Genomic DNA, 19,009 nt, shown 5'->3' with positions numbered 1-19,009 from the left:
TGGACTTCGGCAAAACCAGGAGCAACGTGGAATGGGGGATGATGGTCATTGTGTTACTCCTTTGTGGGTGTCTGCTCCTGGCCTTGGTTGAGTCAGATGTGGGCTGGGCAGGCTGCTGGTCTGAGCCAGCACAGCCGCCCCAAGCAGGGGTAGAGAACAACTCCTCTGAGCTATAGGCTCTGACAGATGAGCTTTGGGTCTCTGCCAATGCAGATATGGCATTACTGCTCCCAGATGGCTGCTCTGTTCCCCTGCCAGGAGCTACCGTGCTTCCTAGCTGGAGAAGGAGGAGGGACATCTGCCTGGGCTTCAGCCACCACAAGTCGCTGCTGGCCTCCCTGTGCAAGCCTCTTCACTCTCCGGTGAGAAGATGAACCGTAAAGCCAAGCTGCTGAGACGCAGGTGTCCAGGAGGATGTCCAGAGGAGCAATGTGATGGCCTGCAGCAGAGGGTGGCCCAGGCACATGAGGGTGGTGGCTTTGCCCACTTCCACTGCTGCCAAGACTTGCTGGCAGCTTGTTTGCATGGGGATCCAAGGCTGAGGAATGAGTGTGTTGCAAAATTACACCCTCGCTTACTGAGCACAGATTTCTGACGTCTTACCTATGATAAATATACCAACCCAGCAGATTTCTTTTGGGCCATGAGGTCCTCTTTATTCCCACTGGGATGTCCCCAGACCCATCTCTCTGTATTACAGAACTGCCTTCTCAGACTGGTTTTTTCAGGAGTGGCTCCCCAAGGCCTGGCACAAACTATTGCGGCTCCCCTTTGGGCACCCTCAAATACGCAGCACAAAGCTTGCTTTCTTTCCTAGCATGTTTTGGGTATCGCTGGATGGAAGGGACCCCCAGGTTGGGGAAATCATTGCACAGTGCAAATCTGGAAAAATACCCTTTGAACCCTGAGTCTTCTCCATTGACTGTGATGGGTCTGAGGGTCACCTCCATGAATTACAGGAGGGAGAAAATTTGCCTTATTCATTCTGGAGAAAAAACCAAACCAACAAAACAAAACAGAGCATAGAGTGGCTCAGATTTATTTGTGTATTTTGACCAGAAAAAGAGTCCCACATACAGTAGAGAGTGATATAACTCAAGCCCTAAGTATGTGCTTGTGTCCTGGAATTAATTGCCTTATGCCCCTTGTTATTTATAGCCCTGATGCCATTCCCAGCAGCTCCACGCTGTGTTACGTCTGCTGTGCCACTCCAGCGCGCTGCCTCCCGCCATAGCTGCAGCACCAGTGGCAGCTGTGTTGTGTGTGCAGATCACATAGCAACTGCGCACAGCTGCCTGCCAAGGAAAACCAGCCCCGCTCCCTCCTTCCCCCGGCCGGTTATTAAATGCAGGCAAAGAACAAAGCGTTGGGCACAGAAGGGAAGAACGAGCCCAGATTCCTTGGCGAGCAATACCTAAGATCTCCTTCCACAGGCAGCCCAAGGTTTGCTCCGGTGCGGAGGGCTTCTGCCCCTGTAGCAGGGCTGGTGACACAGGGCACTCCAGGCTCTGCTGCCAACCGGCTGAGACAGGTTGGGAGGGGCAAAGTAATTCCCGGTGCTGCTGAGAAAGCCACATTAAATCACACCCGGTGTTCTGGCTCTGAGCCTGCCTGCTGCCTCTCCATGGTGAACAGCCAGAGCAAAGCCCCGCAGAAGGGTGGATGCATGGGAGCAAGAAGGCATGGGGGTTCAAGGGAGCTGGGTGTGATCTGCCTCCCTTGCTCCCGGGTGAAATCGGAGTTATGGCCATGACCGATTTGGCACATCATTGATGCCTTGAACATGCTACTGCAGAGCTGTCACCTTTTAAAGCTATTTTAACACATGCTCAGTGCCTAAGGTGAAGCTGTGGCTCTCCCTTGGGGAAGTGGAGGCATTCAAAAGTACTTAAAAGGGGCCTTACAGGTAAGATGGGGAGGGGCTCTTTATCAGGGAGTGCAGTGATAGGATGAGGGGTAATGGTTTTAATCTGAAAGAGGGGAGATTTAGATTAGATACCAGGAAGAAATTGTTTACTGTGAGGGTGGTGAGGCACTGGCTCACCAGTTGCCCAGAGAAGCTGTGGATGCTCCAGCCCTGGAAGTGTTCAAGGCCAGGTTAGATGAGTGAGCATCCTGATCCAGTGGGAAGTGTCCCTGCCCATGGCAGGGGTTTGGAACTAGATGATCTTTAAGGTCCCTTCCAACCCAAACCACTCCATGATTTACCTCCTGTACAGCTGCTGCTTTCTGACCAAAAGAAGCTGAAGGACTGGGGGAATCAGAGCAGTGACTGGGGCTGGAGAGGTGGCATGGACACCAGGCCGACACTTGGGTCCCCTCGCACTGTAGCTTCTGCCTCTGGTGAATGCCAAAGTCTGCAGCAGCTGAGTTCGGGAAGAAACAACCAGTGAGTTTCACACATCAGTAAATGCCAGTTTTACACAGTCTGTTAGAAAATACGTACGACACAGTAATCTGATTCATTTTATTAAAAAACTTGCAATAAAATTCCTTGGAATTCACCATCTTAAGTTTGAGAGTTGCAATATTTTACTAGTACATAATAACACAGTCTCACATATTTACATTATAATCTTCTATATAACAAAAATAGCCGTGTTGTACTATTGAATAATGCTTCCAAATATTAGCCTCAACATTTCTGTACTTCCCCCAGCTGAGTCACTGTCCATGCTCTTTCGCATTTACAGTATATAACAAAGCAAGAAGGAAAAGAAATAAAAACTGTGTGCCTCATGATTTCAGGCAAATCCCTTTAAGATGGTCGTTCTCCGACTCCCACATTTTTCAAGAGAGATAAAGTGCATTGGAGGGGAAGATGTATACATTATAAAATATCAGCAAAGAGTTAAAGTATATTTGCAATACTGTACAGAAAGTAACGCTAGAAAAAAAAGGTTCGCTTCACAAACTGCTACTGCACTGTTTTGGCAGCAAGTCACAGGTAGCAGGGGTAAAAAAAAGCTCACTACAAGAAAAAGAACCACCTATGCAAATGCCACTGTGTGATTTTGCCATGGTGCTTCGCCAGCTGTTTCACAATCCAAAGCGCAGCTATCTGCGGAAAGGAACTCTGTGTTGAATGTGGAGATGAAGGGTTGTTTCCAGAGTCAAAAGAAACACAATGTGGCCAGCCTGCAGAAACCAACTGCCTTACCAGCAAACAACTTCAGTCAAAACCAGGCTCCCATCCTGAGGGAAACGCAGCACAAGCAGAGATGCAGTGTGGGATGTGACAGCCCTGTCCCCCCCAGCTTGCTGTGGGCAGGGGGACAGCAGGGCTGAAGGCCTCCCAGTAAATCCACCCCTGCTGTCCAGAGCACAACTGATTACCTTGGAAAATTTCACTGGGACAGACTATTGTCTCCAAACTGGAAGTTATTTCAGCAAGCTGTGCACTGATCCGTATAGTATTTATTTTGTTTGGGATTTTTCTTCCCTTTTTAACATTGGTATTTGCTGGTAGGGCTCTGCAGTGTGTGAGAAGAGACATGGCTGGAAAAAGCTTTGGAGTCACAACTGGACACCAGGACACTTCTGCTCTTTTCATGAACTGCGTATAAATGGGATGCCACATTTTTTTTTGGTTTGCTTATAAACTACTCTAAATAAAAATAATTCTCTTCTGGAAATGGATGGAATGTAGAGTTTGACAAGTACAAAACCATTTTAAATGTTCACTAAATACAAGGAACATCTTGCTATAAAAATAACAGACCCTCCCACCCACTGTCCCCTCTTTACATTTCTAATTATAAAATGGTACAGTCATTTCAGGTTCCTAACATGAAACAAGAAGTAAGGATAGTATTTATGTACACATACAAAACATTTAGGTATTTGACATCTGAAATAACTGTATACATTCAGAGCAAACAAGCATCTTGCTATTGTTTTTAATGCTACACAGGACTAAAGAATCTGGAAATAAACAAAAAAGGGAAAACTTTTTTTTCCTCTCCTTTTTGTTTTTATTGCATTCACTCCAGAAAGAAATAAATTCCACAAATTCACAACTAAAATAGTTGAGAGAGGCAAGATTAACTTCAGATGGAAAACTCATTCATTGGCTTTTCATTCAAAATACATGTCTTTCATTCATCTGTCATGTCTGTTTCTCCCTTTGAAATACAACTCCTGCTCAGAAGGTTTTTTTTCTTGACAAAGAAGTGCCAAAGAAGAGGAAGGAGCTGAGTGGGTTTCCAGCCCGGCGGGGGAAGCTCTGCGGCAGAGGGCAGCCTTCTCCCTTGCTCGCCATCCCAACCGGCAGCTGCCATCTGCTACGCTAACAAATCCAGACTAAGAAGTCCATCTGGTGTTCCTCTTTCAACTGCAAAACTATCAATTAGTTCAGGTAACAGCTTGGTAAAATAAAATAAAAGAAGTGCTTGTTTTGGATCAATTGTCCCTATTTAAAAAGTCTGCTAAAACACCACGTCCGCCCTCATCTTCCCTTACCCCTAAAAGATCTGATGACATTGTTTTTCACTGCTTGTGTTAACCGAGCCAATTAATTTCTGTCACGCTGGTTGCCCCATGTATACTCACACATTTTGCACCTATAAAACTAACGAGACAATGCTCAGTGTCAACGAAGCAGCAATCCTGGTCAGCACTGGTTACGAATGTGCGGAAGCCCTTTGGCCTATCCTTCCTTAAGCCCTTAAGCTGAGCTTCGTCTGCCTTCTTTCGCCCGTGCTGATCCAGAGTGGTCCAACCTGCTGCAGGAGATACAGGCAGCACAAAATGCAAGAGAGGAAGAGGCACAGCGCTAGTTTGATCCCATGATCTCTTTCCCCTGCAACAAAGGCTCCTACTAGAGCAAACATTGGAGAGCGGGGCTGGGAAGGAACAGGCTGGATTTCTCTGCTATTTTTGAACCATGAAATGGATGCATCCCAACAGCAAACCAAGCCCTCCCTCTTCTGTTTAAAGAGTCAGCTTGTCCTGGCTCCTATTCCTAGCAGACTGGTAACTTTGGCCCTGCAACAGCGATCTAAAAAGAACAACGAATGGCTACAAAAGTCCATTATTGCTAACAAATAAAAATCAATAATTGACTATTGGTTTTCTTGGTATGCACAGACTACAAAGTCCCATTCTTGGCTTATTTCAGACTATATACTTAGTCATGAGCTTTTCTCCAGACAGAGACCACAAAGGAATGAGCCTTTTACAAACAAAGCCTGAGAGACCCCCAACTGCCTGGGCCGAAAGACATTTCCCATTGATTACACATAACCTATATCATCACTTCAGTATGGACCAATTGCCACAACTAAGGGCTATATATCATCAGAGATGATATATATATCAGAGATGATATATATATCACAGATGATATATAAAGTGTTATGCCCCAATCTTTGCCTTTTAATCACAGAATTCGCTCAAAGGGCTGTAGCATTTATTCAAAGAGAAAAGCCTGTAAAGCAAAACTCTGGAAAACTTGTATGATGGCTGAACTTTCAGGTTAAACAAGAACAGCAAATAAAAAAAAATCTGTGTGTTGTACTGATGACTAAAAGCCCAAAGAAGTGCTAACTGATGTGCAGATACCTGCCAGGGCAGTCCATCAATATGCAAAAGTCTTCTGAGCTAGATATTTTTCAAATTGGACAAGCATTTATATTTTTTTATTTATCAAGGAAATATGAGGCTGGGTTAACAGGTCTGACAACAGAAACTTTGGATCACAAACATATATTATTTGAGAAAGATTAAAATCCGAGCTGGATCTGCCTTTGGTGCTTGGGTTCCTTTTGTCAGAATGTACCACTAACGAGTCACGCAACAACAGACAAAGTAGTGCCCTTCTTGCAATGACTTCCTCTGGATCTGATCCAGGGGTCATTAAGGTAGGGAGATCCAAGGGACCTCTCACCATATGTGATTTTAATAAATTTATTTTTCAAGTTGCCTCTATAAAGCCTATTTCTTTAGTGCCACAACCTCCTTCATATATAAAGTTTAAAACTGGCAGCTGCTTCTGCTTTCACTAAAAATAGTTACCATAGTCATATCAATGTACTTTTATATGTGCACATGGCAGCTTAGTGCTATAGGATGCTTGAAGAACAAACCTCAGTGCTACGATTGTCCTGATCCTGGTTTTGAGGCTCTAAAGCAGTCAGAAAATAAAAAAAAACAACCCAAACTCTCAGCAAGTGCCAGATCTGTATCCTTTCGGAATGGGTGAGCCATGGGGAAGAGCTGCAGAGCCTGTGCCTTGCGCACCTGCACACAAACATTAGGTCATTTGTGAGTGCAAAATTCTGCCCATATAACTTGTTATATGTGTCCTACCTATTGAACAGGCCTTTGGGAAGGCAGTTTAGTGAAATCCATGAAAATCAAAGGAAACTCACAGCGCAGTCTCTGTCTGTCCAAGTTTCATCCTGCAACCCAGCCCAAGCGAAGACAAGCCTCACCAGTCGAATGCTTTTCCAACCTACTACTCACTCCGAGAAGAGAGCCTCAGATGACCGAACAGGAAGAGCTCAGAGAGACACAAGATCAGCTGAACGACAAGAGCGCCTTTCTCAGAGAGCTGCACCATCCTCTGGCTGCTGGCCCTGCGCAGGAGGTGCTCCTCTGAGCCTGCAGAATTGTGTGCATGAGCATTTGTTCGTCAGAGGGCACCAGAGGATTTTGTTTTTTCCTGGCTGCATGCTTAAAGGCTGCTTTCCCTTCTGAAGAGGCAGTGCTGCCTCTCTGGCATCTGAATCCCACATATTTAAAGTCAGAGCTCAGGCTTAGTGGGCAGCAGTCCCGAGAACTCACACAACGCTCAGGATGGGACTAATCTTGCCCAAAGCTGCAAACTGGAAGGTTTAATTTTACCTTGTGAGGAATCCCAGTGGAGAGACTCATGTAAGCAAAAAATGTGCATGGGCATGCAGATCTGCAGAATTAAGGCTTTCATACGTGTTACAAACATACCTCTGGGGGGCTGAATATTTATGAAGCACCTCTAATTCCCAAGGCATTTCACAGGTTATATATACAAAGAATATTGTCAGCTGGGTCCTGCTTTAGGAAAACATATCCACTTGACACAGGGGCTTAATTATGCTCATAGAAGACCTGTTGAAAATAAGATGATTTAGGTACAAGTCCAAAATTAGTCCTAAGTGCTTTTCTGAAGAAGGACGGAATAAACCATTTACTTAAGTGCTTTCCTAAGTTCTGGCTTCAGTGATGCGCAACCTAGCTTTGCACTCATTATCCCTTAAAGGTGCTCTGAGCTGTAAAGAACTGGAGGACAGGGATGGGAAAACATGTTTCCTGAGTGAAAATGCAGGTTGAACTGGGAAAACAAAAGCAGAAAGACACTCAACCCAGATTTGCTAGGATGCCTCTTTTGAAAGTGAAAGGCCACAGTATAGTGACATGTAAAAACTTCTCACCTAGCCTAGGATCCTGCCTCAGCTCTGGACCCTGAGGAACCACATCTGGTACAGGATACTTCAGAAAAAAGGATGCACAGTGCGATCCTTCTCTGAAATCCTTCCCATCTCCTAGCAATATGGGCAGGGTCCCAGTTACCATCTACGTGATGCCCTCTTAAGCACTGCTCCCCTTAATGATTTTGTTGTGAGAAGGACCCAGTTCAGTATCAGGTGGGAATTTCACCTCCTGCCTTGCTTCTTCACCGACCTCGCTTGCTCTGCTGTGCTGTGGGTGACTCCACTATGGCAACAGACAAGTGGTCAATCTATCCATTGAGATTAACTTAATCGAGATTGTGAAATGAAATTAAGACTCTGCAACAGCTCTTCTGGAACACAAACAATTCAGCCAGATTTTTGTCTGCGTGATGGGTTGCAGTGGGCAGATGTTAAAGGATTGCTGACAACTCAGACATTGTGTTTGTGATGTTTCTGTCACATGTAGCACCCAGGCTCCAGTGTTAGAGGAGAAATTGTACCAGTGCATGTACTTTCCATAGAGAGACCTGACTGTGTATAACCAGCTTCACTCTTTCCCATGCAGTCATTTGAGATGAATTTAATTCCTGTGTGAAGGGCCAGTATTTGGTGCAATCTGTACTTAAATCCCATTTCAGCATTATTTCCAGAGCTTAAGTGGAGCTGATGCAGTACCTTGTGCAAACTCCCTTGTGTAGGGGTGAACGTCAGCATTGGTTCCCATGACACCGTGGGCCTTTCCCATTGAAGCAAGGAATAGAGAAGACATTAAAGAATAAGGAAAATATGATTAGAGAACCACAAATATTGGCAAGACTGACCTAGCTGTGCCCTCTCAAATGAACTCTAACTTTCTTTTTGAACCAAGCAGATGTCTAGCAGCCTGTACCTCTTTAATTAAAAAGAGATGTCCTTTTGAATGGCTTATGAAAATGTAACGGCGCATTTCCGGATCATGGTTTTGAAGGATTACTAGGCTGTGCCCCTTTGCCTCAAAGTTACTCTGCAATTTAGGGACTAAGAACATCAAAAAAATCAGGCAATGAAATGAGCTGAGTACTAGCAGGACTGGAAAGCACAGAGTATATTTTTTCCTTCTTCCTGTACTAAAGAAACAAGTTGACCAAAATTTCACGGATAGTTTTAAACACTTTTGCTGCTGAATAACATCTGACAAATGGAATTTTCACTGAGAGCTGGCTTCTACAACTAATGAGTAAATTCACAAGGAGATTAAGTGCAGCAAGAAACCTAATAAGTTGTATTTTGAGATGCTGCTGTGACACCACCAAGTCAAAATGTTTGACCTCTCCATGAAATTTCAATGTAAGATGAATTGTTGGATTCTATGGACTTACTCAGGAGGCAGTAATGTGATTCAAATCATCTGACTGTCAACAGAAACCATTTACTCTTGTATAACAGTAAGCTAAAAATGCTTCTTCACAGTTGAGTATTTTCACTGAAAAATAGAATTGCACACTGAACCAGTAACAATAAGCTTTCCTCTGGAAAGCAGAGGTCAGGATGAACTAAATAATCATAACAGGTCATATTTATTTAGCTGTTTTGATTTATGTTAGTTCTCTTCATTTTCAAATTTCCTCACTTCTACCCAAAATATTTTGGTGTGTATATATATCTCTATACAGAAACTGCAAGTATTCCATTATGCTTGGAACAATGTTGACAGGGACTCTGGAGAGCAGCAAACACCTGAACTCTTGTGTTCAATCAGAAGCAGGAAAAAATTGCTGTCAAAACATAAGAAGTGAAACACACTAAATAAAAATCAAAAACAAACAAGGAAGGAAACGTTTCAACCAGCTGCCTCCTGCTTTGTTAGCAACTTCTGACACTGACACCAGGATCTCCACACCCTTTTTAAGAATATTCTTTTCAACCACATAATCCACAGATGTTAACAAGCAGCCTCTGGAAACCTCTCACACTCCTTTAGCCTAATGCTCAGATTTTGGTCTGTAATATTAGGAAAAGACATGATGTTATATTAGATCTTCTTTTCCAGTTACTGAACTGTGATTTGAAGGAAAGCCATTAATTATACTGACATCTGCTAATAGCATAAAATACAGCAAAGGACTACAAGGATGGAGTGAAGCTTTAAGCTTTTCTTTCTCTCCTTCACACTGTATGATATTTGTATAGAACAGAGCACTAAGTAAACGCCAATATAACGCAGTTTTAACCCAAATCTCAGCAACCTCTGTTAATTCAGAGCTCTCTCACAAATACAGGCCTTCAGAATACACCATTTCCAAGCTCCCACTTAATGAAACCTGGCTTCACATTAATGCAGGGTACTAGTGCACCATCCTTCTGAAGCCATGTGTACTTCATGCAGAAACAACAAGGCAATGATAAATCCTGGACTCAGATTGTGAAGTGACCAGTGAACGGGAATTCATATTTCTGGATTGAACTCTTGAAAAAGCTGGGGTCAGTCAACAAAAACAGAGTGTCCATCCATAACAAACCATAAACAAACAAACAAATGTAACGAACATACCTCTTTTCAAAAAAAAAAAAAGAAACAAACCCCCAATCAACAAGTGTACAAAACACTCAAGCTGTCATTTCAGTTGTGTATTTACGAGCCACTGAAGAGTTACATGACTGCTCTCAAGCATGAGTAAACTGGAAGCGTTCCTCTTCCATGTGAACAAAATGAACGTATGTAGATGACGAAATCACATCCAGGCAGATACAACTGTTGCTATTGCTTTTCGTGACCATCTTGGAATGGAGTGTGCAGGAGTGACAGTGCTCTGGAGGCATGTGCATGACTGGTCCAAATCCTAGAAAGCTGACTCGGTCCCTCCCTGTGACCCTCCCCTGTACTTTAGTGTTGGATCTTTGTTTGTTTTTCAAGACTTCACCTCTTCGCAGTCTTGATCAGTGGAAAGCTCCACATCAGACAGTCCAACCTCCATTGCCATAATCAATGAAATATCTGAATCACTGCTGACTGCTGGCTCCTGTTCATCTGTGAGGGTAGAAAAGACAGGAAAAGGGCATTATGGTCACATTCTTCTGTCAACATTTTACTATTTTTTTAGTTCTCCAGATGGGGGACAAAGGTTTCTCCACCACTAAGTTGTGCTTAATATTCCAAACTTTGCTTGTATTCGGTATCTGTCTCAAGCATATTAAAGATATCAGAAAGTTCAAGTCATCAGTAGCAAGAAACACAATGACAAAGAGCCTGGATGGATAATTTTCTTCTCCTCCTAATCCTTCCAGGGGTTTTCATCCAGGCCCTTCATCTCCATGATCTTCCTCCCACTGCCCAGACACTTCCTTCCCTGTCCCCTTTTACTTCCTCAATGTGGAATCACTCTACTCTTCCCACAAAAGCAGAAAATAAAGGATAAAGTCACAGGCACCTGATGGAGTGAGCTGGCCATCAGGACAACATTTCTAAGAGGAAAGAAGTCTGCCCAAATCCCTATTAGGTGACAGAATCTCTGTTAGCGGAGATTTTTAAGAAGGCACTAAGCTGAAGTCTAGAAGGAGCAATACGAGTGTTATTAGTTCTGCCCCAGGACGCAGGACCTGTCTTCTCAGGTGCCTTCTCTCATCCTTTTCCAGTCTCTTTTCTATTCATCCTTCCCTTCGATTTGAAGATACCCTGCACGTTCTTGATCCAGGCCAAAGGGATCCACCATGATCCCAAATACAGTAGAAGTCAGATTATTGACTTTTGCCAAACTGTAAATCTCATCAAAACTACAAGTGTAGGAGGAAAAACTTGTTTTGTGATCCCACAGCACTATGTGTATATTTAGTAGCAGACAAAGACAACAGGTTTTAAAGGACTAAAAGCTAAGAACAATCACGAGAATCAAAGCATGCTGGATCTCTGGAGAGATTTTCAAAGAAACAAAACCCCATAGGTGGATGAGTCCCTGAGAGAAAAAGTGGATGGTTCATATTTTCAAGTGGTAAAATTACATTGATGGTATTTATACTGTAACAATACAATGTATTTCAATCTTGGCAGTTTTTCTGTTACATATTTTATTTTTAGAGAATAGAAGCAGAGCTTGATTGATGCTAATAAGTCTAGAAGTTGAATATCTAAGAATTAATAAGTAAGAAACATTACAAAGGAGCCAGGAAAATAATAACTCCTTGCAGTTTAATTATTCACTTGAGGCTAAGTGAGCCCAATTGATCTCCCCTCAAAGGCTGCATGATTTTTAGAGAAAAAAACATGTATTTACTTGTGCTGGGATTAGACCTCATGTTCTGTGGAGAAAGCTTGAGAAGTGTCTGAATTATTCAAACTGAAAGAGCCAGTGCTTTACTTTACAACCCTTCACAATTTTCACCCTGGATTATTTTTATACTTTCTTGATTGCAAGATAAATAATTAATGCAGACAACCTCTTTATATCTGTCTATTTTTTTTCCCTATCAATACAATGGTAGTAAAACATTTCAAAGCATTGCTTCTGATTAAACATGTTTCCACTGGAGGTGAAGAAAGTACTTATGAACATGCTCTTATTGCTATGTCTCCTGAACATGTTTCAGGTCTTGTTTAGGGTTAAATAACTAAAAAGCATCATCTGGAGATCTGCCCCAGGGCTGGATAATTACGACTGTCAGGGTGTGTGGAATAGCATGAGCAAATACCTAGGATGGTGGGCACCTCCAGTGGTTTGGAACTTTTCCCCTGAGTAAGTGCAGAATCCTGAAAAACTAGTTAAATATTTGGAAAAAGTATGCTGCTGCCCTGGCAATTCCAAGGAATCACAAATCACTGCAATGTTCTGGGGCCTGGCCCGTGCTTACCAAGCCCTGTTCAACTTTACGCAGCACTTGCAGGGGGAAGACAGGGAAAACAGACCAGCAGGTACTGCGGCTGCTCCTGCCCCGGCAACAGGCACTGCAGCTGAATGTGAGACCCAACCTATGCTGGTATCAGTTGCCCCTATAAACAAGAAGAAATGGATTCGAAAGACAGTTTCTTTAGTAAAGGCTGACAAAGCAGGGCCATCACAAGAACAGGAGGAAGAGGCAGATCCAGAGGTAACCACCTGATCTCTATCCCCAAGTGAGCTGAGTTATACGTGAAAAGGCTTCAGCTGTCATCTCTGTGAGCACATCGTTACCTAGCTGCTCTGATGCTGGGATAACAGAGGAATCCTGGAATTAGAGGGTAGGGAAGCCAAACAGCAGGGATCCTTTTCTAGGGAAGGAGGCATTGACAAGATGATTGAAAAAGTGACACAAGTCCTCAGGCTCTGGAGTAGACTTCTGTTAGATGTGAAAGAAACGTATCCCTTCAAGGAAGGTGTTATATGTCATCCAGGCAAGCAGACCATGATGGAGAGAGATATCCAGTAACTGAGGAAATTAGCTGTGCTGGACGTGATTTATTTTGACCTGGGCAGCACATAGTTACCCACAGATCCAGACGAAGTCAAATGAACATGATCCATGTGGTAGAAATTTGTACAGAGTGCACTATCGTTGGATGTCAACTCATTGGCAGTAATGTCCCACAAAGGAAGAGACACCAACTGTGGATGATGTGGCTGGCCAACTCTGATAATACAAAGAAAATCTCTTTTCCTCCCTACAAGCCTACGTTTCAGCTGTGGAGGAATTGCTAGACATGGCAGCTGAGAGACTGGCTCCCTACCTCTACGAACCACAATCTCAGCTATTACGTGTTCCCCTACTCAAGAGAAATGGTACACACTATGAGGCACCCTGTGGTTTGACCTTAGCAACCATGGAGACAAATTGAAGATGTGGGATGGAAAACCCACCTTGATCTTAGAGGCACCGGTACATGAGTTGCAAGAGGAAAAAAAATCAGAAATGGGAGTTCTTCCAGGAGATTGCTGCTTCAGTCTGCCGTTCCCCATACAGAGTAGATTGGCTGATCTTCTGATCCTATAGAGAGAACTTCTGATTTGTACTTAGAAGTGAGTAATAGAGATGGGATTCAAACCCACACAGACCATACAAACCCACGCCTTGATAGCAGGTCCTACACTCAGAATTAGAGTCCAGCCAGGTGGAGGAAAGGGACAACAGGGTTTACTGGACTGTGTGGATTTCATGGTTTGGCACGCCAGAGCCACAAGAGTATAGCGCTCTAGTTGACATCAGTGCTCAGTGTACCCTAATGCCATCGAATTATAAAGGAGCAGAACTCATTTGCATTTCTTTGGCAGCGGAGTGCAGGCCACAGTTTGCTTTTAATTGTAGGGACGTCCAGTACACCTGGAATCAATTGCCCCAGGAGTAGAAACACAGTCTTAACAGTTGCTGTGGACTGATCCAGACTGTACTGGAACAGGGTGGAGCTCCAGAACACCTGCAATACATTGACAACATCATTGTATGTGGCAACACAGCATAAGATGTTTTTGAGAAAGGGGAGAAGTGAGTTCCGATCCTTCCGAAAGCTGGCTTTGCCATTAAACAAAGTAGCGTTAAAGGACCTGCAAAAGAGATCCAGTTTTTAGGAATAAAATGGCAAGATGGGTGTCGTCAGATCCCAATGGATGTGATCAACAAAAAAACCCAGCTATGTCTCAACCAATAATCAAAAAGGAAACAAAGGCTTTCTTAGGGGTTGTGGGTTTCTTGAGAATGCATATTCCAAACTATAGTCTGATTGTAAGCCCTCTCTATCAAGTGACCCAGAAGAAGAATGATTTTAAATAGGGCCCTGATCAGTGACAAGCCTTTGAACAGATTAAACAACAAGCATTTCATGCAGTAGCCCTTGGGCAAGTCCAAGCAGGAGAAGATGTTAAAAATGTGCCCTATGCAACAGCCAGGGAGAATGGCCCAACTTGGAGTCTCTGGCAGAAAGTACCAGGGGAGACTCAAGATTGGCCTCTAGGCTTTTAGAGGATACAGAGGATCCGAGGCCCACTATCCTCCAAGTGAAAGAGAGACATTGGAAGCATATGAAGGAGTTTGAGCTGCCTTGGGAGCAGAGCTTCTTGGCACTGCAGCTGCCAGTGTTGGGCTGGATATTCAAGGGCAGGTCCCCTTGACTCATTATGCGACTGATGCTATGTGGAGTATGTGGGTCGCATTGAACACACACTAGTCTCAAATAAGAAACCCCAGTTGCCCAGGAATCTTGGAACTGATTGTGGACTGAAGGAAAACATTTCTTAATGTCATCAGAGGTGGAGGTGATGTGTGCTGAAGAGGGCCCAATGTATAATAAACTACCAGAAAATGAGAAGTGATGTGCTCTGTTCACCGATGAGTCCTGTCGCATTGTCAGAAAACATTGAAGGTTCTCCTACAGGCTGCTGTGTGGAGTCCTACACAATGGGTGGCAGAAGCTGCTGAGGGACAAGGAGAATAGAGTCAGTTTGCAGAGGTGAAAGCCATCCAGCTGGCTCTAGATGTTGCTGAACAAGATAAATGGCCAGTACTTTATCTCTATACTGACACATGGATGGTAGCAAATACTCTGTGGGGGTGGCTAGAGAATGGAAGCAGAGCAACCAGCAGAGCAGAGACAAACCCATCTAGGCTGTCCCATTGTGGCAAGATATCGCTGCCCAGCCAGAGAATCCAGTTGTAAAGCACAGCATGCGGATGCTCACGTACTCAAGAGCTGTGTCGTTGATGAACATCAAACCAACCAGCAAGCGCATCAGGCTGGTAAGGTTGAAGTGGCTCAAGTAGATCCAGACTGGCAACATAGGGGTGAACTATTTTAACTCCATAGGCCCAGGACACCTTAGTCCATCAAGGAAGAGATGTAAAATACAGATGGGCTCGTTATCAAGGGGTGGACTTGACCATGGACACTATTACTATTGCACACATGGAAAACCTGCCACAATCAAACAAACCAAGCCTGTCTGATATGGAGGACAATGGCTCAAATACAAATATGGAGAAGCCTGGAAAATTGATTATATCACACTATCGTGAACGTGCCAAGGCAAGCACCATGTGCTTACAATGGTACAGGCAACCACTGGGTGGCTGGAAACAAATCCTGTGCCCTATGCTACCATCCAGAACACTAACCGGGGTCTTGAAAAGCAAGTCCTGTGGATGTAGCATCACAGACAGAATTGATCCAGACAGCAGAACTCACTTCCAAAATGACCTCATAGACACTTGGGCCAAAGAGCACAGCATTGAGTGGGTATATCACGTTCCCTATTATGCACCAGCCTCCGGGAAAACTGAATGAAGCAACGGACTGTTTAAGATTGTGCTGAGAGCAATGGATGCTGGGACCTTCAAGCACGGGGTTAAACATTTAGCAAAAGCCACCTGGCTAGTTAACATTAGAGGATCTAACAATTGAGCTGGCCCTGCCCAATAAAAACTTTTATGTACTGCAGAAGGTTCCAGACCACTAGATAATTTATCATTCCTCTATTACTAATAGGATTCTTAAAAACAATGAAAATGACGCTTTAAATGTTGACCTAGGAGCAAGTTTATATTTGCATGACAGAGCTCCTGAGGCTTAGCCATGCTAATCAGCAGCTTGGAACACTTGAGAGAAAGGTGATTTTCATCTGCACCAGCCACGCAAAAAAGAAAGCCTGGCTGAATGGTGAACAGCCACATGTATGCTGAAGAGGCAGGCTGAGCTGCCAACACCAGATGTCAAATGAGAAGCTTTTATGGTGCTGAAACGTTACTTCAAGAATTGTTGTTTCTTCTAGGGGTGCACAGAAGAAAAAGATCTCAACTGAGTTCAAGGCAGGCACATAGAACAGAAGCAGATTTACAGCTTACCTACCAACTGCCTAGTCTATGTACATCATAGCATGGAGCATTTGCTTTCCAAAACAACAAACTTGAGTTTTACATTAAAAATCCTATACAATTATTCATACTTTTGGATATTGGTCTTTCCAAAGTGTGGGCTTTGTAGTTTGTCTTTGGGACTGAAGCGCAGGTTGGTAGGAACAATGAACAATGGATCCTAAAAATGCCCATAACTATGCCCTAACATCCCTTTTCCAGAACTGTGAAAGTCCCTCGAAACATGAATGCTCTACCTTCCTTGCTTGCTAACAGTGCAGTGGTTAAAAAACCTAAAGCTAGAGCCTGCCACTTCCGCAGAGTAGGGAGAAAGACTTGGATATCACTATCCCTTACACCTTCCCTTTCAGGGAGAGGTCAGCACTGACATTTCTTTGGAAGACACAGGCAACACAAGGAAATTAACGAATCCTTCAGAATTACATACTTACTCTTACAAACAGGAGTCCTATTACTGACCCCAATATGAACAGGATGAAACTCTGGGAGGCCACAGAAGTTACACCAGATACGGACCAGCTGGAGGTTACTCTGGCTGCAAGGTCTACAAACTGCTTCACTGTGGCTCCCCCTGCCAAAACAGGCTTTCTAGACCATGGTGTTTTGTTTTCCCTTTTCCTTTGGCCAGCTGCTCTATAATGTAAGCCAGCATAGTTAGTGACATTTGTTAAAGGTAAGCAAACGTCAACTCAACTGTGAGTGCCAGGAGCTTAGCCTGCATTTTGCATCCCTGGTTTTCAGATCTATTTACAATGACAAAGCTTCTACAATCACACAGCTTCTACAGAAGATGCCTGATTCACTGTTAAGAACTTTTATGACCTTTTTGCAAGTTTTTTGAAACTAGGTGTTTTTCTTAAAGTCCTGATGCCAGGTGAAGATCTCAACTTTCAGTGAAGATCTCAGCTTTCACTTAAAAATAAATGAATCTTAAGAAGTAAAAGGGAAAGAAAGTTTGAAAAACATATCCCTAATTTACAGACAGATTTTATGTTGCAATATTTGGCTTGTGGTTTTTTGAGATTGGCAATCCTGTCTAACAACATAAACTGTAATACTTCCACTGTGTTCTACAGCACTTCATGCCACAGGCATAAAGCCTTTTGCTTAATGAAGCAAAAGGCACATCCCAAGCTGCTTTTCAGCCTGAGTGCTAGTGCCTACAGCAGGCAACTGTAGACCTCACTGTCACATTCCTCTCATGTCAGCGAAATGCAATACACCACAGCACACTGCCTACTTCCAGACAGACTTTTTCCACTCGCTTATATTCCCTGACGTGCATTTGTCTGAGAGGTGCAAAAAACCAAACTCCTCCCCTAGACAACATTACTTTAAATTTAATTACGCTAATGCAGGAAGAATAACACCACACAGCTATGGAACTGCCCGGCATAATAGTGGTACAGCCCTTACTTGTTACAAAGTTCATTAAGTGATGTTTATATTTGAGTATCACTGCAATCAAACAAGGATGGAAATAGCTAATTAATCTGGTGCTTTCAAAACAGTAAGACAGCACAGTAGTAATAGTTATCTATGCTGCGCTATTCCTAACACTTTGAATAAGTCTGTAGCTGTTGTATGCCAATAAATACTCCAAAAGAAAAACGTCAGGCAAAGTGTTTCTAAGAATTCGATACTGTTTACAAAAGTCCTGGGAGGGACCTGGGCATTCAACAGTTAATGAAAAGTGCGTTTACAAAATTGATCTTCCACATATAGGTAAGCATACAGGCATGGGCATAAATAGAGATATACTTGTAATGACCCACTCAAGGATGAGGAACAAACCGATGTAACTGCTGTGGGTTTTACACTCATGGAGGCTTCATTACTGCTCACCACTGTACTCTTCCCAAGGAGGCCACATCCGACCCTGTGCTCTGATGTCCCTAGGACACAGGCAACGCCATGGAGCTCTCCTACAATTGCTCTTTTTTGCCCCAGAGGCTTAGATTTCCCTCAAGCTCACAGAGCTGGAAAAGTTGCAGAACACCATGACTGGGCTAAAAGGTCCTTAAGCAATTTGCATCCAGAAAAATCAGCAGAAAAATAAGAATAAACTAAAATGTTATACAGCAAAAGCTTCCCAGTATTGAATGTATATAAGGTTTGTCTAAGATGACAGACTATTTTCCTTCTCTGGCCCTTCAGGTAACTCTATTACACCCCTTTGTGGGTAACTAGAGAAGTATTGATTGTTACATTTCAAATGAGAGTTGCCACCAAGTGTGTAATTCATCTACTGAAATTGTATCTAAAGCCAGCAATCTCTTATTCTTGTGGATTAAAAACACAGGCCACAGCATTAAACGATTCTGCTAGGAGTCAGACTCCCTTCTCTCATTTGTTATCAGCTTTCCGTGAACTAATTCAGCATACTCAGTCCTTCTCCACACACAATTAATCTGTTGCACAGAGCTGTGCAGTTGCTAATGGTTTTCTGCATCTTATGACAGTCACGGCAATCAAAGGGCAATAAAAAGCTGCTACCATGCTACCGAGTTAGGTGTAACCTATTTGCCTAGCTATAAAGCTGAGCGTTTAGCACAGAAAACAAGTCTTGTTTTGCACAGATCTTCCATTCTTGATGGTAGATGCCCAGCTTTGAGGAGAAATGAATAATTACTGGTTTCTTCTAATGAAATGCTGTGAAAAATTTACCAGTCATTATCCCATCTTTAGCTGGCAGGAATTGTACAGCAAATGGGACTCTGTCTAAAGCCTCATTTTGATAATAAATATACAGCAAAACTGGGACTTGATTT

At 43.3% G+C, this 19,009-nt stretch overlaps 1 protein-coding gene across 1 annotated transcript in view; it reads right to left on the bottom strand.

Annotated features, from left to right (window-relative positions):
- Window positions 1-2,445: 2,445 nt before the first annotated feature.
- Window positions 2,446-19,009, bottom strand: part of RNF150 (ring finger protein 150) — a 135,076-nt gene continuing 118,512 nt past the window's right edge. Inside the window, exon 7 of the mRNA XM_009569035.2 lies at window positions 2,446-10,440. Within this exon, the coding sequence (XP_009567330.2) occupies window positions 10,322-10,440 (119 nt within the window). The 3' untranslated portion in view covers window positions 2,446-10,321. The remainder of the gene's footprint in view (window positions 10,441-19,009) is intronic.

Source organism: Cuculus canorus, chromosome 4 (assembly GCF_017976375.1).
Source record: "Cuculus canorus isolate bCucCan1 chromosome 4, bCucCan1.pri, whole genome shotgun sequence".
Lineage (NCBI taxonomy): Eukaryota > Metazoa > Chordata > Aves > Cuculiformes > Cuculidae > Cuculus > Cuculus canorus.
Note: the sequence above shows the minus strand (reverse complement) of the source record. Positions and strands in the feature narration are given on the sequence as shown.